The sequence below is a fragment of the Dendropsophus ebraccatus genome, chromosome 14 (genome assembly GCF_027789765.1).
Source record: "Dendropsophus ebraccatus isolate aDenEbr1 chromosome 14, aDenEbr1.pat, whole genome shotgun sequence".
Lineage (NCBI taxonomy): Eukaryota > Metazoa > Chordata > Amphibia > Anura > Hylidae > Dendropsophus > Dendropsophus ebraccatus.
The window spans coordinates 2,345,397-2,372,545 of record NC_091467.1 but is presented as its reverse complement, the minus strand read 5'-3'; the positions used below and the strand labels follow the sequence as shown (position 1 = coordinate 2,372,545).

The 27,149-nt window shown below is 51.2% G+C and overlaps 1 protein-coding gene across 13 annotated transcripts in view; it reads right to left on the bottom strand.

The window, feature by feature from the left end:
- The window catches only part of BCAS1 (brain enriched myelin associated protein 1), a 154,746-nt gene extending 130,760 nt beyond the window's left edge, over nucleotides 1-23,986 (bottom strand). For 11 of the 13 annotated variants that reach the window (XM_069953636.1, XM_069953639.1, XM_069953643.1 and 8 more), the window contains exons 1-3: nucleotides 23,884-23,986; nucleotides 9,532-9,613; nucleotides 3,496-3,577 (exon numbers count right to left, since the gene is read on the bottom strand). In XM_069953636.1, coding sequence (XP_069809737.1) covers nucleotides 3,496-3,577; nucleotides 9,532-9,603 — 154 coding nt within the window. In that variant the 5' untranslated portion in view covers nucleotides 9,604-9,613; nucleotides 23,884-23,986. Of the gene's footprint in view, nucleotides 1-3,495; nucleotides 3,578-9,531; nucleotides 9,614-10,669; nucleotides 10,803-11,555; nucleotides 11,707-23,883 lie in introns of those variants that run through there. The other 2 variants (XM_069953637.1, XM_069953638.1) reach the window with 2 other exon arrangements.
- Between the last annotated feature and the right edge of the window lie 3,163 nt (nucleotides 23,987-27,149).

The following is a 27,149-nucleotide window of genomic DNA, read 5'->3' as shown; positions in this document are numbered from 1 at the left end:
CAGTATGGGTGTATAATGTATGTACAGTATGTGTGTGTATAATGTATGTACAGTATGGGTGTGTATGAGCCGTCTTCTCCTGGCTCTTTCTCACGATTGCTACCAATGTAACCCTCAGACCCGGGCCGATCAAAACTTTTCATATGTCTCTCTGACCTGTCAAAAGCTTTTTAAAAGGACAGGTTCACTTTAAATGTGGGTTATACAAGGGAAGGGAAACTGACAGCATGGATGTGCAGATAATGAGTTTTGGGATATGCATATATCCATGCTACTCACACAAGCAGTGCACACATGCCTTCACCACTGCTGTGTGATCTGGTGTCTTGCACACCGCAGCAGGGATGGTATGTACTGTATGTACTGCTGTGTGATCTGGTATCCTGCACACTGCAGCAGGGATGGTATGTACTGTATGTAGTGCTGTGTGATCTGGTATCCTGCACACTGCAGCAGGGATGGTATGTACTGTATGTACTGCTGTGTGATCTGGTGTCTTGCACACCACAGCAGTGATGGTATGTACTGTATGTACTGCTGTGTGATCTGGTATCCTGCACACTGCAGCAGGGATGGTATGTACTGTATGTACTGCTGTGTGATCTGGTGTCTTGCACACCACAGCAGTGATGGTATGTACTGTATGTACTGCTGTGTGATCTGGTATCCTGCACACTGCAGCAGGGATGGTATGTACTGTATGTAGTGCGGTGTGATCTGGTATCCTGCACACTGCAGCAGGGATGGTATGTACTGTATGTAGTGCTGTGTGATCTGGTATCCTGCACACTGCAGCAGGGATGGTATGTACTGTATGTAGTGCTGTGTGATCTGGTATCCTGCACACTGCAGCAGGGATGGTATGTACTGTATGTAGTGCTGTGTGATCTGGTATCCTGCACACTGCAGCAGGGATGGTATGTTCTGTATGTACTGCTGTGTGATCTGGTGTCTTGCACACTGCAGCAGGGATGGTATGTACTGTATGTACTGCTGTGTGATCTGGTATCCTGCACACCACAGCAGGGATGGTATGTACTGTATGTAGTGCTGTGTGATCTGGTGTCTTGCACACCGCAGCAGGGATGGTATGTACTGTATGTACTGCTGTGTGATCTGGTGTCTTGCACACCACAGCAGTGATGGTATGTACTGTATGTAGTGCTGTGTGATCTGGTGTCTTGCACACCGCAGCAGGGATGGTATGTACTGTATGTACTGCTGTGTGATCTGGTGTCTTGCACACTGTGTCCTGAGCAGCAGAGCAGAGAATCTGCACTTTCTGTTTCATGTGCCATGACTGTGACCTCACTGACCCCATCATGATCACTCACCACACAGCGGCCTCCCAAATCAGCACCGGCCCAGAGGAGGACGACACCAGCAGCAGGAGCAGTGTGGTCAGTAAGGGGGAGGGGGGGCACCAGCAGCAGGAGCAGTGTGGTCAGTAAGGGGAGGGGGACACCAGCAGCAGGAGCAGTGTGGTCAGTAAGGGGGAGGGGGGCACCAGCAGCAGTGTGGTCAGTAAGGGGAGGGGGGCACCAGCAGCAGTGTGGTCAGTAAGGGGAGGGGGGCACCAGCAGCAGTGTGGTCAGTAAGGGGAGGGGGGCACCAGCAGCAGGAGCAGTGTGGTCAGTAAGGGGGAGGGGGGCACCAGCAGCAGTGTGGTCAGTAAGGGGAGGGGGGCACCAGCAGCAGGAGCAGTGTGGTCAGTAAGGGGGAGGGGGGCACCAGCAGCAGGAGCAGTGTGGTCAGTAAGGGGAGGGGGGCACCAGCAGCAGTGTGGTCAGTAAGGGGAGGGGGGCACCAGCAGCAGTATGGTCAGTAAGGGGAGGGGGGCACCAGCAGCAGTGTGGTCAGTAAGGGGAGGAGGGCACCAGCAGCAGTGTGGTCAGTAAGGGGAGGAGGGCACCAGCAGCAGTGTGGTCAGTAAGGGGAGGGGGGCACCAGCAGCCTGCTATGCACTGTGAGGAACGTCCTGACATGTCAGGAGTCGGACCAGAGCGCCCAGCAAGCACAGCCCCAGCCTCCAAGCACAAATGAGGCTCCGGACCTGTGTGTGACACTTAGGCTGCATACACACAGGTCCTGAACTTTCTTATTCTCAGTGCAGGGGAGGCTTGGGCAGGGAGGAGGGAGAGCACATGCTATATAGATAGATACATGCTACACAGCACAGAACACTCCGTGACTTGGTCTGACTGACCACTATAATGCCGCCCCCTCAGACACCTGGTTGATGGCAGAAGCGGCCTGAGGCCTGATGGCAGAAGCGGCCCTGCTTGTGCACACATGTCTGCATACTCCTGGAGCTGTAGCGCTCTGGTTTCGGGGCGGCCTTTCATATTACTTCCCCAGCAGATGAGGGGCATCTTTGGGGCTATGCAGCCTGGTTGGCCATTTTACTGCACAGAGCTGCTTTACCTCACGATTTGTGGTTTTGGTCTTAACATTTGGGTTTCGGGTACGTTCACACACAACATATCAGAGCACTGTGTCAGACTAGAGAGAATACACCAATTCCTGCAGGACATACAGCAGCTGATAAGTACACTTTCTGCCACCAGTTGATTTGAAAGAGAAACCCTTTAAGATAATCTACACAAACCTCCAGCTCACTAATATAGTGTGGGTTACTGTGTGGGTGTCAGGGGGCTTCTGCTTGGACCTCCTATAGTGCTGCAGGGCAGGGAGGATGCTCCTCTCACCCATAATAAGCTATATGAGTCGGAGTTCCTCCAGCTCACTAATATAGTGTGGGTTACTGTGTGGGTGTCAGGGGGCTTCTGCTTGGACCTCCTATAGTGCTGCAGGGCAGGGAGGATGCTCCTCTCACCCATAATAAGCTATATGAGTCGGAGTTCCTCCAGCATTGTGGCTGCAGAGATCTTCTATCACTTCCTGTAGGGGGCGCTGCATCGCTTCTCTCATCTTCCAGTTTTATGACTAAACAAGGGAAATATTTTCCATGAATATAGAAGCAGCTTAGAGGAGTAAGCGATGGTCGTCTCCACGTCCGGCAGCTCGACGGCCGCTGTTTATACGGGAGGAGGGCCGTCTTACACCATGGGTGAAGCTGCGGCGCTGGCTCTTCTGCACACGCCCTGTATATACACACGGACACAGGAATGTTGACTCATTGAGAAAATGACGGAGCCTCGCCCCAGATAAACTCCGCTCACCAGCCGAGAGAGAGCGATGGTGGAGCCGCAGGTTATGTGATCCCACGGTGTCCAGGGGCCATATACAGGACTCCTCACCATCTCTGCTCCGCTTCCTTGGCAATTTTACATTCACCTGAAGGTCAGAGCGTCATTTATTTCCCAGGACAGGCCACGCCCCCTGACTATGAACCCTGGGATTTTCTGTGGGTCAGGCCGCTGATCACATGACCCACCGCTGTGCTGGGATGAGACAGAGGGCACTGTATATATATATATATATATATATATATATATATATATATTTATATATGAGGGTGTGACTAATACGTACCGTGGCCGTCTCCGGGGGCAGCAGCGTTCAGTGGCGGTGAGTTCTGCAAGGTGACGTGTCCATTCTGCGCCTCAACTGCAAACTACAGAGGAAAGATACAGTCATCACCAACCATCACTAATCGCAGCGTTATCAGCCAATCAGCACGGATATAAGCCAAGTCTAAGATAGTCACTGACCTAACCCAGCAGGGACTCACCCCACACTCACCCAGCAGGGACTCACCCCACACTCAGCCAGCAGGGACTCACCCCACACTCAGCCAGCAGGGACTCACCCCACACTCAGCCAGCAGGGACTCACCCCACACTCAGCCAGCAGGGACTCACCCCACACTCAGCCAGCAGGGACTCACCCCACACTCAGCCAGCAGGGACTCACCCCACACTCAGCCAGCAGGGACTCAGCCAGCAGGGACTCACCCCACACTCAGCCAGCAGGGACTCAGCCAGCAGGGACTCACCCCACACTCAGCCAGCAGGGACTCACCCCACACTCAGCCAGCAGGGACTCACCCCACACTCAGCCAGCAGGGACTCACCCCACACTCAGCCAGCAGGGACTCACCCCACACTCACACTGAGCAGGGACTCACCCCACACTCACACTGAGCAGGGACTCACCCCACACTCACACTGAGCAGGGACTCACCCCACACTCACACTGAGCAGGGACTCACCCCACACTCACACTGAGCAGGGACTCACCCCACACTCACACTGAGCAGGGACTCACCCCACACTCACACTGAGCAGGGACTCACCCCACACTCACACTGAGCAGGGACTCACCCCACACTCACACTGAGCAGGGACTCACCCCACACTCACACTGAGCAGGGACTCACCCCACACTCACACTGAGCAGGGACTCACCCCACACTCACACTGAGCAGGGACTCACCCCACACTCACACTGAGCAGGGACTCACCCCACACTCACACTGAGCAGGGACTCACCCCACACTCACACTGAGCAGGGACTCGGCCCACACACACTGAGGTTGTGTCTGGTACTGAGCCAGGGGTGGCGCTGTTTCTGTAAGTAAGCAGCCATGTGCACATGGCATAAAACTAACATCCTAGCTCAGCCTCCATAGTAACATAGTGATAGTTTCCTCAGGTTACTGTCTGGTGTATCCCGCGCAGCTTCTATATCCAGACACAAGAAGTATAAAGGTTACAGACTGCCTGCAGGCGAGGAGACGCCGCCCCGACATACAGCGCCTACTGTAACATTATACTGATATACCCCCCGATATACAGCGCCTACTGTAACATTATACTGAGACCCCCCGACATACAGCGCCTACTGTAACATTATACTGATATACCCCCCGACATACAGCGCCTACTGTAACATTATACTGATATACCCCCCGATATACAGCGCCTACTGTAACATTATACTGATATACCCCCCGACATACAGCGCCTACTGTAACATTATACTGATATACCCCCCGACATACAGCGCCAACTGTAACATTATACTGAGACCCCCCGACATACAGCACCTACTGTAACATTATACTGAGACCCCCCCGACATACAGCGCCTACTGTAACATTATACTGATATACCCCCCGACATACAGCGCCAACTGTAACATTATACTGAGACCCCCCGACATACAGCACCTACTGTAACATTATACTGATATACCCCCCGACATACAGCGCCTACTGTAACATTATACTGATATACCCCCCGACATACAGCGCCTACTGTAACATTATACTGAGACCCCCCGACATACAGCGCCTACTGTAACATTATACTGATATACCCCCCGACATACAGCGCCTACTGTAACATTATACTGATATACCCCCCGACATACAGCGCCAACTGTAACATTATACTGAGACCCCCCGACATACAGCACCTACTGTAACATTATACTGATATACCCCCCGACATACAGCGCCTACTGTAACATTATACTGATATACCCCCCGACATACAGCGCCTACTGTAACATTATACTGATATACCCCCCGACATACAGCGCCTACTGTAACATTATACTGATATACCCCCCGACATACAGCGCCTACTGTAACATTATACTGATATACCCCCCCGACATACAGCGCCTACTGTAACATTATACTGATATACCCCCCGACATACAGCGCCTACTGTAACATTATACTGATATACCCCCGACATAGAGCGCCTACTGTAACATTATACTGATATACCCCCCAACATACAGCACCTACTGTAACATTATACTGAGACCCCCCGACATACAGCGCCTACTGTAACATTATACTGAGACCCCCGACATACAGCGCCTACTGTAACATTATACTGATATACCCCCCGACATACAGCGCCTACTGTAACATTATACTGATATACCCCCCGACATACAGCGCCTACTGTAACATTATACTGATATACCCCCCGACATACAGCGCCTACTGTAACATTATACTGAGACCCCCCGACATACAGCGCCTACTGTAACATTATACTGATATACCCCCGACATACAGCGCCTACTGTAACATTATACTGATATACCCCCCCAACATACAGCGCCTACTGTAACATTATACTGAGACCCCCCCGACATACAGCGCCTACTGTAACATTATACTGATATACCCCCCGACATACAGCGCCTACTGTAACATTATACTGATATACCCCCCGACATACAGCGCCTACTGTAACATTATACTGATATACCCCCCGACATACAGCGCCTACTGTAACATTATACTGATATACCCCCCCAACATACAGCGCCTACTGTAACATTATACTGATATACCCCCCGACATACACCGACTAATGGCGCATTATACTGATATACCCCCCGATATACAGCGCCTACTGTAACATTATACTGAGACCCCGCCCCGACATACAGCGCCTACTGTAACATTATACTGATATACCCCCCGATATACAGCGCCTACTGTAACATTATACTGATATACCCCCCAACATACAGCACCTACTGTAACATTATACTGAGACCCCCCCGACATACAGCGCCTACTGTAACATTATACTGATATACCCCCCGACATACAGCGCCTACTGAAACATTATACTGAGATCCCCCCCGACATACAGCGCCTACTGTAACATTGTACTGATATACCCCCCGACATACAGCGCCTACTGTAACATTATACTGAGACCCCCCCGACATACAGCGCCTACTGTAACATTATACTGATATACCCCCCGACATACAGCACCTACTGTAACATTATACTGATATACCCCCCGATATACAGCGCCTACTGTAACATTATACTGAGATCCCCCCCGACATACAGCGCCTACTGTAACATTATACTGAGACCCCGCCCCGACATACAGCGCCTACTGTAACATTATACTGATATACCCCCCGACATACAGCGCCTACTGAAACATTATACTGAGATCCCCCCCGACATACAGCGCCTACTGTAACATTATACTGAGACCCCCCCGACATACAGCGCCTACTGTAACATTATACTGATATACCCCCCGACATACAGCGCCTACTGAAACATTATACTGAGATCCCCCCCGACATACAGCGCCTACTGTAACATTGTACTGATATACCCCCCGACATACAGCGCCTACTGTAACATTATACTGAGACCCCCCCGACATACAGCGCCTACTGTAACATTATACTGAGACCCCCCCGACATACAGCGCCTACTGTAACATTATACTGATATACCCCCCGACATACAGCACCTACTGTAACATTATACTGATATACCCCCTGACATAGAGCGCCTACTGTAACATTATACTGAGACCCCCCGACATACAGCGCCTACTGTAACATTATACTGATATACCCCCCGACATACAGCGCCTACTGTAACATTATACTGAGACCCCGCCCCGACATACAGCGCCTACTGTAACATTATACTGATATACCCCCCGACATACAGCACCTACTGTAACATTATACTGATATACCCCCCGACATACAGCACCTACTGTAACATTATACTGATATACCCCCCGACATAGAGCGCCTACTGTAACATTATACTGATATACCCCCCGACATACAGCACCTACTGTAACATTATACTGATATACCCCCCGACATACAGCACCTACTGTAACATTATACTGATATACCCCCCGACATACAGCACCTACTGTAACATTATACTGATATACCCCCCGACATACAGCGCCTACTGTAACATTATACTGAGACCCCCCGACATACAGCGCCTACTGTAACATTATACTGATATACCCCCCGACATACAGCGCCTACTGTAACTTTATACTGATATACCCCCCGACATACAGCACCTACTGTAACATTATACTGATATACCCCCCGACATACAGCACCTACTGTAACATTATACTGATATACCCCCCGACATAGAGCGCCTACTGTAACATTATACTGAGACCCCCCGACATACAGCACCTACTGTAACATTATACTGATATACCCCCGATATACAGCGCCTACTGTAACATTATACTGAGACCCCCCCGACATACAGCGCCTACTGTAACATTATACTGATATACCCCCCGACATACAGCGCCTACTGTAACATTATACTGATATACCCCCCAACATACAGCGCCTACTGTAACATTATACTGAGACCCCGCCCCGACATACAGCACCTACTGTAACATTATACTGATATACCCCCCGACATACAGCACCTACTGTAACATTATACTGATATACCCCCCCGACATACACCGACTAATGCCGCATTATACTGATATACCCCCCAACATACAGCACCTACTGTAACATTATACCGATCTACCCCCTCCCCCCCCCCGACATACACCGACAAATGCCGTAGTAGTGTAGTAGTACAGGCAGTGCACCACCATCTCCCATCCTGTACTGTATAAGACTGCTGGAGTGCATATACAGCACAGTAGTAGTACAAGCAGTGCACCGCCATCTCCCATCCTGTACTGTATAAGACTGCTGGAGTGCATATACAGCACAGTAGTAGTACAGGCAGTGCACCACCATCTCCCATCCTGTACTGTATAAGACTGCTGGAGTGCATATACAGCACAGTAGTAGTACAAGCAGTGCACCGCCATCTCCCATCCTGTACTGTATAAGACTGCTGGAGTGTATATACAGCACAGTAGTAGTACAAGCAGTGCACCACCATCTCCCATCCTGTACTGTATAAGACTGCTGGAGTGCATATACAGTACAGTAGTAGTACAGGCAGTGCACCACCATCTCCCATCCTGTACTGTATAAGACTGCTGGAGTGCATATACAGCACAGTAGTAGTACAGGCAGTGCACCACCATCTCCCATCCTGTACTGTATAATACTGCTGGAGTGCATATACAGCACAGTAGTAGTACAGGCAGTGCACCGCCATCTCCCATCCTGTACTGTATAAGACTGCTGGAGTGCATATACAGCACAGTAGTAGTACAGGCAGTGCACCGCCATCTCCCATCCTGTACTGTATAAGACTGCTGGAGTGCATATACAGTACAGTAGTAGTACAGGCAGTGCACCACCACCTCCCATCCTGTACTGTATAAGACTGCTGGAGTGCATATACAGCACAGTAGTAGTACAGGCAGTGCACCGCCATCTCCCATCCTGTACTGTATAAGACTGCTGGAGTGCATATACAGCACAGTAGTAGTACAGGCAGTGCACCACCATCTCCCATCCTGTACTGTATAAGACTGCTGGAGTGCATATACAGTACAGTAGTAGTACAGGCAGTGCAGACCAACTCCCATCTACCCCTGTGTGTGTGTGTGTGTGTATATATATATATATATATATATACATACTGTTTGTATACACGCTTGCAGGGGGTGTTCACCTCTGGGCATAGGGGATTTATTCTACAATAAAGGTGGGGTCACCGTGGATATAATGTGGGGGCTGATTTGTATTGGATTCATTGGCCACAAAACTATTGCCCCTTAGTGGTGGAGACAGGCGGTGTTCTTCCATAAAGAGGAGACCCCTTCCTGTGACTAACAGACATGAATGGTAAGGGGGGTCTGGTACCTGGGGGTTCCTTTCTGTCACGGGTCCCTCTTGCTCTTCTTCAACTTCGGAGGTGCTGACCTCGTTCCCCATGCTGCGATTTCTGTGGAGAGAAGATGACGTGTGATTTTCAGATTCTTTATCAAGAACTTTCTGACCAATTATTTTTAAGTTTCTACTCTAACAATAAGAAAGCACAGAGGAGTCACGGCCCAGCCACACAGAGGAGTCACGGCCCGGCCACGCAGAGGAGCCAGGGCCCGGCCACGCAGAGGAGTCACGGCCCGGCCACGCAGAGGAGTCGCGGCCCGGCCACGGAGAGGAGTCACGGCCCGGCCACGCAGAGGAGTCACGACCCGGCCACGCAGAGGAGTCACGGCCCGGCCACACAGAGGAGTCACGGCCCAGCCACACAGAGGAGTCACGGCCCGGCCACGCAGAGGAGCCAGGGCCCGGCCACGCAGAGGAGTCACGGCCCGGCCACGCAGAGGAGTCACGGCCCGGCCACGCAGAGGAGTCACGGCCCGGCCACGCAGAGGAGTCACGGCCCGGCCACGCAGAGGAGTCACGGCCCGGCCACGCAGAGGAGTCACGGCCCGGCCACACAGAGGAGTCACGGCCCGGCCACACAGAGGAGTCACGGCCCGGCCACGCAGAGGAGTCACGGCCCGGCCACTCAGAGGAGTCACGGCCTGGCCACACAGAGGAGTCACGGCCCGGCCACACAGAGGAGCCACGGCCCGGCCACACAGAGGAGTCACGGCCCGGCCACACAGAGGAGTCACGGCCCGGCCACACAGAGGAGTCACGGCCCGGCCACACAGAGGAGTCACGGCCCGGCCACACAGAGGAGTCACGGCCCGGCCACACAGAGGAGTCACGGCCCGGCCACACAGAGGAGTCACGGCCCGGCCACACAGAGGAGTCACGGCCCGGCCACACAGAGGAGTCACGGCCCGGCCACACAGAGGAGTCACGGCCCGGCCACACAGAGGAGTCACGGCCCGGCCACACAGAGGAGCCACGGCCCGGCCACACAGAGGAGTCACGGCCCGGCCACACAGAGGAGTCACGGCCCGGCCACACAGAGGAGTCACGGCCCGGCCACACAGAGGAGTCAGTATGACATGATATGGATTGTAGACAGCGGTATAATAACCATCAGTCTGACGTGTCCCCTGAGCTCAGTCACATAGGCAGAGAGCTGCACCCAGTGAGAGACTGAGGATTGTACAGAGGGTTTGCTGACAAAACTATAGGGGTCTATAGAGTTTACGGCCATTTTGTATAGGGGGGAGATTTATCAACCATGGTGTACAGTGAGACTGGCTCAGTCGCCCCCGGCAACCAATCAGATTCCACCTTTCATTTTCCAAAGAGTCTGTGAGGAATGAGAGGAGGAATCTGATTGGTTGCCGGGGGTGACTGAGCCAGTGTCACTGTACACCATGGTTGATAATCCTCCTCCTATGTGTGCTGCCGGGGATGCTGCTCTCCGGAGCTCAGACTCTCAGGACACGCAGTGTGATAGTCATGGCCACCATCACATCTAGATGAGGTGTCCTTGCTGAGTCGCCACCATCTTCATAAACCCTGAGGACCACTTGGTCCATTACTGTAGATCTCCAGGTAAAGACAGTATACAGGATGAGTATATAGGATGGGCCAGTATATAGGATGAGTATATAGGATGAGTATATAGGATGAGTATATAGGATGGGCCAGTATACAGGATGGGACAGTATACAGGATGAGTATATAGGATGGGACAGTATACAGGATGGGACAGTATACAAGATGAGTATATAGGATGGGCCAGTATACAGGATGAGTATATAGGATGGGACTGTAGATAGGATGCGTATATAGAATGGGACAGTATATGGGATGAGTATATAGGATGGGCCAGTATATGGGATGAGTATACAGGATGAGTATATAGGATGAAACGGTATATAGGATTATAAACTAAACATATAGATACACCCAGCGCAGGTAATTATTGGGTCAGTCAGGATAAGGAGGATTATATAGGTGACAAATACCTGTATAGAAATCCAGCTGGAGAGGTGAAGATGTCACTTGCCCAGATGCCGATATCAATGGAGTTCAGCCAAAGTCACATCCAGCTTTTCTGCAGTGTAGAGAAGTTATTCAATGGGAAGAAATCTTCTGGACTCGGCAGATGCTCCGGCCGCTCACACTTCACGTAAGTTCACACAGTCCAGTTTTCCGTAGCAAAAAAGTGGGATCCTGAGTGACGTCCCTCTCCTTAGGTCTGGGTCCTAGTGCAAGCCAGAAATTATCCTATGCATTTCAGTGTACACGGACTCCTTCATCAGGGATAGGGCTTTTCCGTGGATCCTTTCCAGCCCACCTATTGCCAGGGTTTATGTACATTATGGAGAGCACTGTTCAGATTCCTTCATGTTTTATAAGACACATTCGTATAATGGGTATCGGAACGTCCACATCAAATAGTTTGTTGTAAATAATGACCCTTTGCTTATACTTGTGTTTCTTCTCAATTTGCATTGATTGTATGGTATTTCATCAGATCATTTACATATCCCCGCCCCCTTTTTGCTACAATGTGTACAATGTTTTTTCACTGCCTATTTTTGTTTTGTATCGTTTCACAGGCAAAAAGTTCTAGATCTACATGTAAGCCTTGTGGGGCTAATGAGTTCAGTTCAAAAATCCATCTTGTTTCTGCTCTGGACATTTTCTCCAAAAAATTCCCTCCTCTCCAATGTGATGTTATTTTCTCCAAACCAAAAAAATATGAATCTGTGAATGAGCAGTTATGACATTGGATATAGTGACGGCACGGTGGACGACCTTCAGATTTTCTGTTTCTGTTGTAGAGATGTTCCTGTATACGTGTAGTTAGTCCGGCCTATATATCGTTTTCCACAAGGACGTACAATGCAGTAGATTACTCCCTTTGATTTACAAGTAATATGGTCTTTAATTTTTATATTGTCCCCTCCCATTGCTGGAGCTTCTCCCGTAGATAAAACTTTTCTTTGTTTTCCTGAGATGTTGCACGCTTTGCTGTGTATGCAGGGTAGAAGCCCGGCGGGAGGGAGAATAGGTGGTCACTGGTTTTATTCCTCTGAGTTTTTATACTGGGAGCCACCATGTTTCCTAGGTTGCTGCCTTTATACTGGGAGCCACCATGTTTCCTACGTTGCTGCCTTTATAGTGGGAGCCACCATGTTTCCTACGTTGCTGCCTTTATAGTGGGAGCCACCATGTTTCCTACGTTGCATGCCTTTATAGTGGGAGCCACCATGTTTCCTACGTTGCATGCCTTTATAGTGGGAGCCACCATGTTTCCTACGTTGCTGCCTTTATAGTGGGAGCCACCATGTTTCCTACATTGCTGCCTTTATACTGGGAGCCACCATGTTTCCTACGTTGCTGCCTTTATAGTGGGAGCCACCATGTTTCCTACGTTGCTGCCTTTATACTGGGAGCCACCATGTTTCCTACGTTGCATGCCTTTATAGTGGGAGCCACCATGTTTCCTACGTTGCATGCCTTTATAGTGGGAGCCACCATGTTTCCTACGTTGCATGCCTTTATAGTGGGAGCCACCATGTTTCCTACGTTGCATGCCTTTATAGTGGGAGCCACCATGTTTCCTACGTTGCTGCCTTTATACTGGGAGCCACCATGTTTTCTACGTTGCATGCCTTTATACTGGGAGCCACCATGTTTCCTACGTTGCTGCCTTTATAGTGGGAGCCACCATGTTTCCTACGTTGCATGCCTTTATAGTAGGAGCCACCATGTTTCCCACGTTGCATGCCTTTATACTGGGAGCCACCATGTTTCCTACGTTGCATGCCTTTATACTGGGAGCCACCATGTTTCCTACGTTGCTGCCTTTATACTGGGAGCCACCGTGTTTCCTACGTTGCATGCCTTTATAGTGGGAGCCACCATGTTTCCTACGTTGCATGCCTTTATAGTGGGAGCCACCATGTTTCCTACGTTGCTGCCTTTATAGTGGGAGCCACCATGTTTCCTACGTTGCTGCCTTTATCGTGGGAGCCACCATGTTTCCTACGTTGCTGCCTTTATAGCGGGAGCCACCATGTTTCCTACGTTGCTGCCTTTATAGTGGGAGCCACCATGTTTCCTACGTTGCTGCCTTTATAGTGGGAGCCACCATGTTTCCTACGTTGCATGCCTTTATAGTGGGAGCCACCATGTTTCCTATGTTGCTGCCTTTATAGTGGGAGCCACCATGTTTCCTACGTTGCTGCCTTTATAGTGGGAGCCACCATGTTTCCTACGTTGCTGCCTTTATAGTGGGAGCCACCATGTTTCCTACGTTGCATGCCTTTATAGTGGGAGCCACCATGTTTCCTACGTTGCTGCCTTTATAGTGGGAGCCACTGTGTTTCCTACGTTGCTGCCTTTATAGTGGGAGCCACCATGTTTCCTACGTTGCTGCCTTTATACTGGGAGCCACCATGTTTCCTACGTTGCATGCCTTTATAGTGGGAGCCACCATGTTTCCTACGTTGCTGCCTTCCTGAATATGAATGATGGTTGGGCTGGTAGTTTGTCCCCCATTATTCTATCCTCTATTACTGTGTCCCAATATTTTCTTACAATTCTTTTTACCATGACGCTCTGTTTGTTGTAGGTAGTAATGAATGGCACTTGTATTGTTGTCGGGCTGGGGCCCACTATCTCTTTCTTCCTATCCACCAGTAAGTGTTCCCTAGGCAAGTCACTGACCTCTTTTCTGCATTTGTTCATCTGTGTATTATCATAACCCTTTGCACTTAGTTTTTCCTGCATTTCCTTTGCTTCCTTCTCATACTCAGTGATATCGGTACAGTTTCTTTTCAGACGGATGAACTGGCTTTTCGGGATGTTAGTAAGCCATATTGGAAGATGCCAACTGTGTATGTCAATAAAACTATTGCTGTCTGTGGGTTTATTATAAGTTTTGGTATATATAGAATTATTCTGAATGTAAATAGTCAGGTCTAAAAAATGTATTTCCTTATGACTAAATGTGGTGTAAATTGTAAATAAAACTTATTTTTATTAATATGATTTTAAAAAGTATGTAGACTTGTTTCATCGCCTTTCCAAATAAAAACAACATCATCAATAAAACGGCGCCAGAGGACCAGGTCCGCACCCAGTTGGCCACCAGGGAATATGTATTGATTCTCCCACTGGCCCATATAGAGGTTAGAATAACTGGGCGCGAACCTGGTCCCCATAGCGGTACCCCACTTCTGATTATAAAACTCTCCTTCATAAGTAACATAATTATGGGTAAGAATGAAGGTGATACAATCCCCTATAAAATTGATTTGTGGGTCTAAAAAACGTTTGGACTGTTTAAGGAAAAATTCCGCAGATTGTCGTCCTTTGTCATGCTGGATGACAGTATACAATGAGGTGACGTCTAGTGCACCCATTGTATAGTTTTCTTCCCATTCCACTTCGCTTAACAGTTGCTAAATATGTTTCGAATCTTTCAGATAAGCTGGAAGTTCTTGAACACACCCCTGGAGGAAACCATCTACATAACCTGACAGATTGGATGTTAGTCCTCCTATTCCAGATATAATGGACTAGGAGGACTAACATCCAACATCCTAACTAACATCCAGAGCAGAAACAAGATGGATTTTTGAACTGAACTCATTAGCCCCACAAGGCTTACATGTAGATCTAGAACGTTTTGCCTTTTTGTGAAACGCTACAAAACAAAAATAGGCAGTGAAAAAACATTGTACACATTGTAGCAAAAAGGGGCGGGGATATGTAAATGATCTGATGAAATACCATACAATCAATGCAAATTGAGAAGAAACACAAGTATAAGCAAAGGGTCATCATTTACAACAAACTATTTGATGTGGACGTTCCGATACCCATTACACGAATGTGTCTTATAAAACATGAAGGAATCTGAACAGTGCTCTCCATAATGTACATAAACCCTGGCAATAGGTGGGCTGGAAAGGATCCAAGGAAAAGCCCTATCCCTGATGAAGGTGTCCGTGTACACTGAAATGATCCGGACCTAAGGAGAGGGACGTCACTCAGGATCCCACTTTCTTGCCACGGAAAACTGGACTGTGTGAACTTACGTGAAGTGTGAGCGGCCGGAGCATCTGCCGAGTCCAGAAGATTTCTTCCCATTGAATAACTTCTCTACACTGCAGAAAAGCTGGATGTGACTTTGGCTGAACTCCATTGATATCGGCATCTGGGCAAGTGACATCTTCACCTCTCCAGCTGGATTTCTATACAGGTATTTGTCACCTATATAATCCTCCTTATCCTGACTGACCCAATAATTACCTGCGCTGGGTGTATCTATATGTTTAGTTTGTGATCTGTATAATTGGGGGAATATAGGGCGTCCCCCACACACCTAGCAGCATTTATCTATTTTTGTATACAGCGCTAGTGAGCATATCAACACACGGTGTATACTAACAAAGTGAGTTGACTGCATTACCAATATTCGGTATATAGGATTAGACAGTATATAGGATGGAAGAGCATATAAGATGAGTATATAGGATGAGACAGTAAATGGGATGAGTATACAGGATGAGGCTGGGTTCACACACAGTATATAGGATGAGACAGTATATAGGATAGAAGAGCATATAAGATGAGTATATAGGATGAGACAGTATATGGGATGAGTATATAGGATGAGACAGTATATGGGATGAGTATATAGGATGGGACAGTATATAGGATGAGCATACAGGATGAGACAGTATATAGGATAGAAGAGCATATAAGATGAGCATACAGGATGAGACAGTATATAGGATGAGACAGTATATGGGATGAGTATATAGGAGACAGTATATGGGATGAGTATATAGGATGAGACAGTATATGGGATCAGTATATAGGAGACAGTATATGGGATGAGTATATAGGATGAGACAGTATATAGGATGAGCATACAGGATGAGACAGTATATAGGATGAGACAGTATATGGGATGAGTATATAGGAGACAGTATATGGGATGAGTATATAGGATGGGACAGTATATAGGATGAGCATACAGGATGAGACAGTATATAGGATAGAAGAGCATATAAGATGAGCATACAGGATGAGACAGTATATAGGATGAGACAGTATATGGGATGAGTATATAGGAGACAGTATATGGGATGAGTATATGGGATGAGACAGTATATGGGATGAGTATATAGGATGAGACAGTATATGGGATGAGTATATAGGATGAGACAGTATATGGGATGAGTATATAGGATCAGGGCCGTATTTACCACTAGGCACCCGTGGTCCGGTGCCTAGGGCAGCACCTTGCAGGGGGGCAGCACCAGGGAGCAGGGGGACAGAAAAAAAACTTTTTTTTGTTTTTATTTTTTTTAGTTTCCCTCCTCCCGTTCAGACTTTCCAGTAAATCTGGTGTCTTTTCCCGGGAGGGGGAGGGGGGGGGGGGGTATGGTGGTATTGGTCAGGTCTGGTATCGCCAATAGGTGCATGTAGATGGGGCGTCTCCAGGTTTAGTGCCTAGGGCAGCAGCAGCTGTTAATACTGCCCTGTATAGGATGAGACAGTATATGGGATGAGTATATAGGACACAGTATATGGGATGAGTATATAGGATGAGACAGTATATGGGATCAGTATATGGGATGAGTATACAGGATGAGGCTGGGTTCACACACAGTATATAGGATGAGACAGTATATAGGATGGGACAGTATATAGGATGAGTATATAGGATGAGACGGTATGTAGGATGGGCCAGTATACAGGATGATTATATGGGATGGGACAGTATATGGGATAAGTATATAGGAGACAGTATATGGGATGAGACAGTATGTAGGATGGGCCAGTATACAGGATGATTATATGGGATGAGACAGTATATGGGATGAGTATATAGGATGAGACAGTATATGGGATCAGTATATGGGATGAGTATACAGGATGAGGCTGGGTTCACACACAGTATATAGGATGAGACAGTATATAGGATGGGACAGTATATAGGATGAGTATATAGGATGAGACGGTATGTAGGATGATTATATGGGATGGGACAGTATATGGGATGAGTATATAGGAGACAGTATATGGGATGAGTATATAGGAGACAGTATATGGGATGAGACAGTATGTAGGATGGGCCAGTATACAGGATGATTATATGGGATGAGACAGTATATGGGATGAGTATATAGGATGGGACAGTATATAGGATGAGCATACAGGATGAGACCGTATATAGGATGAGACAGTATATGGGATGAGTATATAGGATGAGACAGTATATAGGATGAGTATACAGGATGAGGCTGGGTTCACACACAGTATATTTCAGTCAGTATTTGGTCAGTGTTTTGCAACCTCAACCAGGAGTGGATAGAAAACACAGTAAGGCTCTGTTCACACACTGGTGACATTGAGTGGATGGCCGTCATTTAATGGCAAATATTTGCTGTTATTTTAAAACGGCCATTGTATAGAAATAATGGCCGTTATTTACTGTTATATGGCGGCCATCCACTCAATTTCACCAGTGTGTGAACAGATCCTTACTGTGTTTTCTATCCACTCTTGGTTAAGGTTGCAAAATACTGACCAACAGGGCCGGACTGGCCATAGGGCACTTCTGGCCAATGCCAGAATGGCCGGTGGCCTCCGGGGGCCGATCCTGTGCCCCTTCTTCCCTACAGTAGGGAAAAGGAGTCACTGGGCCAGGAGGAAGATGGGACGGTCCCACAGCGCTCTGTCTGGCCGCGGCTGATCTGCGCCCCGCTCCCCTCCTGGCCACACATGCAGGTGTAGGATAGCATGGTGTGCTCTGGTCCGGGCTGCCAGTTATGTCTGAGATGGAGGCCCCGGGCCTGGCGCTGCCCGCCTTCCTCTCCCTGGTCACCTGTGAGTGGACGCTGCCCCCCGGGTGAAGCAGGACGGAAGGGCGGGGGGAAGGACACCGGTAACTGGAGGGGTGTGCAGCAGCCCGGACACCGGGAGGACCTTACCGCTGGGAGCGCTATCCAACCAGACCAACACCCTGGGAGTACTGGACTAGCGAGGGGGACTACAAGTGCCAGCGTGCCCTGCACTGCTATATACTGCTACTACTTCAGTGCAGGATGGTGTATGTATAGTGTGATGGCACTATAGTGTGGGGACTACAAGTACCAGCATGTCCTGCAGTGCTATACACCACTACTACATCAGTGCAGGATGGTGTGTGACTCGTGTAAGATGGCACATGGGCACTGCTGCCTGCTGTATATATACTGTGTAACTATAGCGTGGGGAGGACTACAAGTACCAGCATGTCCTGCAGTGCTATATACCACTACTACATCAGTGCAGGATGGTGTATGTATAGTGTGATGGCACATGGGTACTGCTGCCTGCTGGCTATGTAGCATATACTGTGTAACTATAGCGTGGGGAGGACTACAAGTACCAGTGTGCCCTGCACTGCTATATACTGCTACCACATTAGTGCACAGTATGGTGTATGAGCGGTGTAGTGTAATGGCACATAGGCACTGCTGCCTACTGGATATACTGTGTAACTATAATTTGGGGGGACTACAAGTGCCAGCATGCCCTGGCACTTGTCCTGGGGGAGCACGATCCCGCTGTGTAGCTCCAGGACGCTCCCACATAGACGCTATCTCCTTATTCTGCAGTCGCTGCGGCCTCCTCCAGAGTCCGGAGACCTGCATGTGTGGCCAGGGAGGAGGAGGAGGAAGAGGGCTATGTGCGGCCTCAGTCACCCCCAGCTGTCCCTGTCTCCCTCAGTCACCCCCCCCCCCCCCCACTCTGCCCCAGTCCCCCACTGCTGCCCCATTCACCCATCAGTCACCCTCAGTCTGCCCCATACCCCCTCAGTCACCACCAGTCTGCCCCATACCCCCTCAGTCACCTCCAGCTGCCTTAGTCCCCCTCAGTCACCCCCAGCTGCCTTAGTCCCCCTCAGTCAGCCCCAGTCTGCCCCATACCCCCTCAGTCAGCCCCAGTCTGCCCCATACCCCCTCAGTCAGCCCCAGTCTGCCCCATACCCCCTTAGTCAGCCCCAGTCTGCCCCATACCCCTTAGTCAGCCCCAGTCTGCCCCATACCCCCTCAGTCAGCCCCAGTCTGCCCCATACCCCCTCAGTCAGCCCCAGCTGCCCCACTGACCCCTCAGTCACCCCCAGCTGCCCCAGTCCCCCTCAGTCTGCCCCAGTCACTCCCGGCTGCCCCACTGACCCCTCAGTCAGCCTCAGCTGCCTCAGTCCCCCCCAGTCTGCCCCATACCCCCTCAGTCAGCCCCAGCTGCCCCATACCCCCTCAGTCCCCTCCAGTCTGCCCCATACCCCCTCAGTCACCCCCAGCTGCCCCAGTCCCCCTCAGTCTGCCCCAGTCACTCCCGGCTGCCCCACTGACCCCTCAGTCACCCTCAGCTGCCTCAGTCCCCCCCAGTCTACTACATGGGGGCACAGGGGCAGCACTGTTACACTGGGAAGCAATACAGTTGTTGTCTCAAATGTCATTAAAATAGTATCTGACGCTGGAAGGAGAAAAATGTTCTGTTTATTTAACAAAAAGAAAAAAAATCAAGATTACCACCGCATACTGACTAATACCACCGCATACTGACTAATACCACCGCATACTGACTAATAACACCACATACTGACTAATACAACTGCATACTGACTAGTACCATCACATACTGACTAATACCACATTCCGCCACCCCACACTCTCCTACATTGGGGTCACCGCCAGTTGGTGTCTAGCAGCGGCGTCACAGTGTAACAGAACAGTGATGGCCGTCACAGATTACATTCCGGGTCTGTGAGCCTGCTAAAGTTGCGGGCGGGTGTTTATGAGGTATTTGTAGTTGTGTAATTGTTTTAGTTCTGGAAATTTCGGATTCCTCCAGAGCGATAGATGCAGTGACTGCGCTCCTGACCCCATATGGTTCTGTACAATATCAGCGGTCATAGTATGGCGGGTGTATATCCTCTATAGCAGCATAGTATGGCGGGTGTATATCCTATATAGCAGCATAGTATGGCGGGTGTATATCCTATATAGCAGCATAGTATGGCGGGTGTATATCATCTATAGCAGCATAGTATGGCGGGTGTATATCCTCTATAGCAGCATAGTATGGCGGGTGTATATCCTCTATAGCAGCATAGTATGGCGGGTGTATATCATCTATAGCAGCATAGTATGGCGGGTGTATATCCTCTATAGCAGCATAGTATGGCGGGTGTATATCCTCTATAGCAGCATAGTATGGCGGGTGTATATCATCTATAGCAGCATAGTATGGCGGGTGTATATCCTCTATAGCAGCATAGTATGGCGGGTGTATATCCTCTATAGCAGCATAGTATGGCGGGTGTATATCCTATATAGCAGCATAGTATGGCGGGTGTATATCCTATATAGCAGCATAGTATGGCGGGTGTATATCCTCTATAGCAGCAGAGTAGATAAAGGAATCCGGTAACGCCGGTCCTCCTCCATGTATCACCAGCCTTAGGGCCGGATAGTGCAAAGGAGGAACAATACCAACCATAATACACATATATAGTCTCATGGGATAGTCACCACTTTATAGATTTATATAATGGAGCAGGAGCCGCCTCGGGCCCCCAGAGTCTAATATATACACATATATATACACACAGATGTAGCCAGGGTTAACATGATCCCTGATGCAACAATTGTGTCAGGGAGCTATGCTAAGTCAATTAGAAAGTTGAGTTAAACGCGTCATTGTGATCCTTCCAGGGAAGGACCTAGCACGGGGATGGCTCCTGTACGGAGACCACCAACACAGGGAAATCCCAGGGCCAGGTCTCCATCCACAGACAGGCGCCCCGGGGGTCTCCATCCACAGACAGCCGCCCCGGGGGTCTCCATCCACAGACAGCCGCCCCGGGGGTCTCCATCCACAGACAGCCGCCCCGGGGGTCTCCATCCACAGACAGCCGCCCCGGGGGTCTCCATCCACAGACAGCCGCCCCGGGGGTCTCCATCCACAGACAGCCGCCCCGGGGGTCTCCATCCACAGACAGCCGCCCCGGGGGTCTCCATCCACAGACAGCCGCCCCGGGGGTCTCCATCCACAGACAGCCGCCCCGGGGGTCTCCATCCACAGACAGCCGCCCCGGGGGTCTCCATCCACAGACAGCCGCCCCGGGGGTCTCCATCCACAGACAGGCGCCCCGGGGGTCTCCCTCCACAGACAGCCGCCCCGGGGGTCTCCATCCACAGACAGCCGCCCCGGGGGTCCTCCATCCACAGACAGCCGCCCCGGGGGTCTCCATCCACAGACAGCCGCCCCGGGGGTCTCCATCCACAGACAGCCGCCCCGGGGGTCTCCATCCACAGACAGCCGCCCCGGGGGTCTCCATCCACAGACAGCCGCCCCGGGGGTCTCCATCCACAGACAGCCGCCCCGGGGGTCTCCATCCACAGACAGCCGCCCCGGGGGTCTCCATCCACTCAATGTCACCAGTGTGTGAACAGAGCCTTTCTGTGTTTTCTATCCACTCCTGGTTGAGGTTGCAAAATTCTAATCAAATACTGACTGAAATATACTGAGTGTGAACCCAGCCTACTACTGTATATGGGGCATTTTCTGTCTGACACTGTATATGGGGCACTATCTGTCTGACATTGTAAATGGGGCACTATCTGACACTGTATATGGGGCACGATCTGTATGACACTGTATATGTGACACTATATATGGGGCACTCCCTTTATGACACTGTATATGGGGCACTATCTATATATGGAGCACTCCCTGTATATGGGGCACTATCTGTATGACACTATATATGGGGCACTATCTGTATATGGGGCACTATCTGTATGACACTATATATGGGGCACTATCTGTATATGGGGCACTCCCTGTATATGGGGAACTATCTGTATGACACTGTATTTGGGGCACTATCTGTATATGGGGCACTCCTTGTATATGGGACACTATCTATATATGGGGCACTCCTTGTATATGGGACACTATCTATATATGGGGCACTATCTGTCTGACACTGTATATGGGGCACTATCTGTCTGACACTGTATATGGGGCACTATCTGACACTGTATATGGGGCACTATTTGTATGACACTGTATATGGGGCACTTCCTGTATATGGGGCACTATCTGTATGACACTGTATATGGGGCACTATCTGTATATGGGACACTTCCTGTATATGGGGCACTATCTGTATGACACTATATATGGGGCACTCCCTTTATGACACTGTATATGGGGCACGATCTGTATGACACTGTATATGTGACACTATATATGGGGCACTCCCTTTATGACACTGTATATGGGGCACTATCTATATATGGAGCACTCCCTGTATATGGGGCACTATCTGTATGACACTATATATGGGGCACTATCTGTATATGGGGCACTCCCTGTATATGGGGCACTATCTGTATGACACTGTATATGGGGCACTATCTGTATTTGGGGCACTATCTGTATTTGGGACACTATCTGTATATGGGGCACTCCCTGTATATGGGGCACTCCTTGTATATGGGACACTATCTATATATGGGGCACTCCTTGTATATGGGGCACTCCTTGTATATGGGGCACTATCTGTATATGGGGCACTATTTGTATGACACTGTATATGGGGCACTATCTGTATGACACTGTATATGGGGCATTATCTGTATATGGAGCACTCCCTGTATATGGGGCACTCCCTGTATGACACTGTATATGGGGCACTATCTGTATGACATCGTATATGGGGCACTCCCTGTATATGGGGCACTATATGTATATGGGGCACTCCCTGTATATGGGGAACTATCTGTATGACACTGTATATGAGGCACTATCTGTATGACACTGTATATGGGGCACTATCTGTATGACACTGTATATGGGGCATTATCTGTATATGGAGCACTCCCTGTATATGGGGCACTCCCTGTATGACACTGTATATGGGGCACTATCTGTATGACATCGTATATGGGGCACTCCCTGTATATGGGGCACTATATGTATATGGGGCACTCCCTGTATATGGGGAACTATCTGTATATGGGGCACTATCTGTATGACACTGTATATGGGGCACTCTCTTACATTGTATAGTAATGTGCACACATATTTTGCAACATATGACAGTCACTGCCTATATATATGGATATATATACCCCAGCACGGGCACACGCTGCCATAACCATCCATCTACCTGCTGACGGTCTCCCTAGGTTATGGAGCTGCTATGTGAGCAGTTCTCTCATCTGCCCCCTGTCTGCTCAGTATGGATGATGCCCCTGTCCTTACCTGGTGCGGCCGGTCCTGGCTGTGTACGGAGCAGAGGAAGCAGAGCCGGGTCTGTGCACCTGTCACTCTACCTGCACTAACACTACAGTCTGGGTGGAGCTCAGGGTGGAGCGCTCACTCACTTCTCTTTACACTTTTGTTTTCACAGCTCTGGGCTGAACATCCAGTAACCCACAGCAGTCACCCCAGCTCTGCCCTCAGCTGATTCCCACCTGAGAGGAGCCCCCCCTGCTGGACACTTCTATCCTGTATGGCTGCTATTCCAGCTCCTTCCAGTTACCACCCAGCTGCCAGAGGGCAGAACTATCATCTGTCACTGTGTAATGGTGCATTCACACACAGAGATTTATCTGACAGATTGTGGAAGCCAAAGCCAGGAATGGAATTGGTAACAGTAGAAATCTCAGTCTTTCCTTTATGACCTGTTGACTTTATAAAGTCTGTTCCTGGTTTTGGCTTCAAAAATCTGTCAGATAAATCTCTCTGTGTAAACGTACCCTAAGGAGTCTGGAGGAGGACAGAGGGGTCTGGAGGACAGAGGGGTCTGGAGGAGGAGGACAGAGGGGTCTGGAGGAGGAGGAGGACAGAGGAGTCTGGAGGAGGAGGAGGACAGAGGGGTCTGGAGGAGGAGGAGGACAGAGGGGTCTGGAGGAGGAGGAGGACAGAGGGGTCTGGAGGAGGAGGAGGACAGTGGAGTCTGGAGGAGGAGGAGGACAGAGGGGTCTGGAGGAGGAGGAGGACAGAGGGGTCTGGAGGAGGAGGAGGGGACAGAGGGGTCTGGAGGAGGAGGAGGACAGAGGGGTCTGGAGGAGGAGGAGGACAGAGGGGTCTGGAGGAGGAGGAGGAGACAGGGGGGTCTGGAGGAGGAGGGGACAGGGGGGTCTGGAGGAGGAGGAGGAGGACAGAGGGGTCTGGAGGAGGAGGAGGACAGAGGGGTCTGGAGGAGGAGGAGGACAGAGGGGTCTGGAGGAGGAGGGGACAGAGGGGTCTGGAGGAGGAGGGGACAGAGGGGTCTGGAGGAGGAGGAGGAGACAGGGGGGTCTGGAGGAGGAGGGGACAGAGGGGTCTGGAGGAGGAGGGAGGACAGAGGGGTCTGGAGGAGGACAGAGGGGTCTGGAGGAGGAGGAGGACAGAGGGGTCTGGAGGAGGAGGGGACAGAGGGGTCTGGAGGAGGAGACAGGGGGGTCTGGAGGAGGAGGGGACAGGGGGGTCTGGAGGAGGAGGGGACAGGGGGGTCTGGAGGAGGAGGGGTCTGGAGGAGGAGGGGACAGAAGGGTCTGGAGGAGGAGGGGACAGAGAGGTCTGGAGGAGGAGGGGACAGAGGTGTCTGGAGGAGGAGGAGGACAGAGGTGTCTGGAGAAGGAGGAGGACGGAGGGGTCTGGAGGAGGAGGGGACAGAGGTGTCTGGAGGAGGAGGAGGACAGAGGGGTCTGGAGGAGGAGGAGGACAGAGGTGTCTGGAGGAGGAGGAGGAGGACAGAGGGGTCTGGAGGAGGAGGACAGAGGGGTCTGGAGGAGGAGGAGGACAGAGGTGTCTGGAGGAGGGGGGGGCAGAGGGGTCTGGAGGAGGAGGAGGACAGAGGTGTCTGGAGGAGGAGGAGGACAGAGGGGTCTGGAGGAGGAGGAGGACAGAGGGGTCTGGAGGAGGAGGAGGAGGAGGACAGAGGGGTCTGGAGGAAGAGGACAGAGGTGTCTGGAGGAGGAGGAGGACAGAGGTGTCTGGAGGAGGGGGGGGCAGAGGGGTCTGGAGGAGGAGGAGGACAGAGGTGTCTGGAGGAGGACAGAGGGGTCTGGAGGAGGAGGAGGACAGAGGTGTCTGGAGGAGGGGGGGCAGAGGGGTCTGGAGGAGGAGGAGGACAGAGGTGTCTGGAGGAGGGGGGGCAGAGGGGTCTGGAGGAGGAGGAGGACAGAGGTGTCTGGAGGAGGGGGGGCAGAGGGGTCTGGAGGAGGAGGAGGACAGAGGTGTCTGGAGGAGGAGGACAGAGGGGTCTGGAGGAGGAGGAGGACAGAGGTGTCTGGAGGAGGGGGGGCAGAGGGGTCTGGAGGAGGAGGAGGACAGAGGTGTCTGGAGGAGGGGGGGCAGAGGGGTCTGGAGGAGGAGGAGGAGGAGGACAGAGGGGTCTGGAGGGGGGGACAGACGGGTCTGGAGGAGGAGGAGGAGGACAGAGGGGTCTGGAGGAGGAGGAGGACAGAGGGGTCTGGAGGAGGAGGGGGACAGAGGGGTCTGGAGGGGGGGGACAGAGGGGTCTGGAGGAGGAGGAGGAGGAGGAGGACAGAGGGGTCTGGAGGAGGAGGAGGAGGACAGAGGGGTCTGGAGGAGGAGGAGGAGGAGGACAGAGGGGTCTGGAGGAGGAGGAGGAGGACAGAGGTGTCTGGAGGAGGAGGAGGACAGAGGGGTCTGGAGGAGGAGGAGGACAGAGAGGTCTGGAGGAGGAGGACAGAAGGGTCTGGAGGAGGAGGAGGACAGAGGTGTCTGGAGGAGGTGGAGGAGGACAGAGGGGTCTGGAGGAGGAGGACAGAGGTGTCTGGAGGAGGAGGAGGACAGAGGTGTCTGGAGGAGGGGGGGGCAGAGGGGTCTGGAGGAGGAGGAGGACAGAGGGGTCTGGAGGAGGAGGAGGAGGAGGAGGACAGAGGTGTCTGGAGGAGGAGGAGGACAGAGGGGTCTGGAGGAGGAGGACAGAGGTGTCTGGAGGAGGAGGAGGACAGAGGGGTCTGGAGGAGGGGGGGCAGAGGTGTCTGGAGGAGGAGGGAGGACAGAGGTGTCTGGAGGAGGAGGAGGACAGAGGGGTCTGGAGGAGGGGGGGCAGAGGTGTCTGGAGGAGGAGGGAGGACAGAGGTGTCTGGAGGAGGAGGAGGACAGAGGGGTCTGGAGGAGGAGGACAGAGGGGTCTGGAGAAGGAGGAGGACAGAGGGGTCTGGAGGAGGAGGACAGAGGGGTCTGGAGGAGGAGGACAGAGGGGTCTGGAGGAGGAGGAGGAGGACAGAGGGGTCTGGAGGGGGGGACAGAGGGGTCTGGAGGAGGAGGAGGACAGAGGGGTCTGGAGGAGGAGGAGGAGGAGGACAGAGGGGTCTGGAGGAGGAGGGGACAGAGGTGTCTGGAGGAGGAGGAGGACAGAGGGGTCTGGAGGAGGAGGAGGAGGACAGAGGGGTCTGGAGGAGGAGGAGGAGGACAGAGGGGTCTGGAGGAGGAGGACAGAGGGGTCTGGAGGAGGAGGAGGAGGACAGAGGGGTCTGGAGGAGGAGGAGGAGGACAGAGGGGTCTGGAGG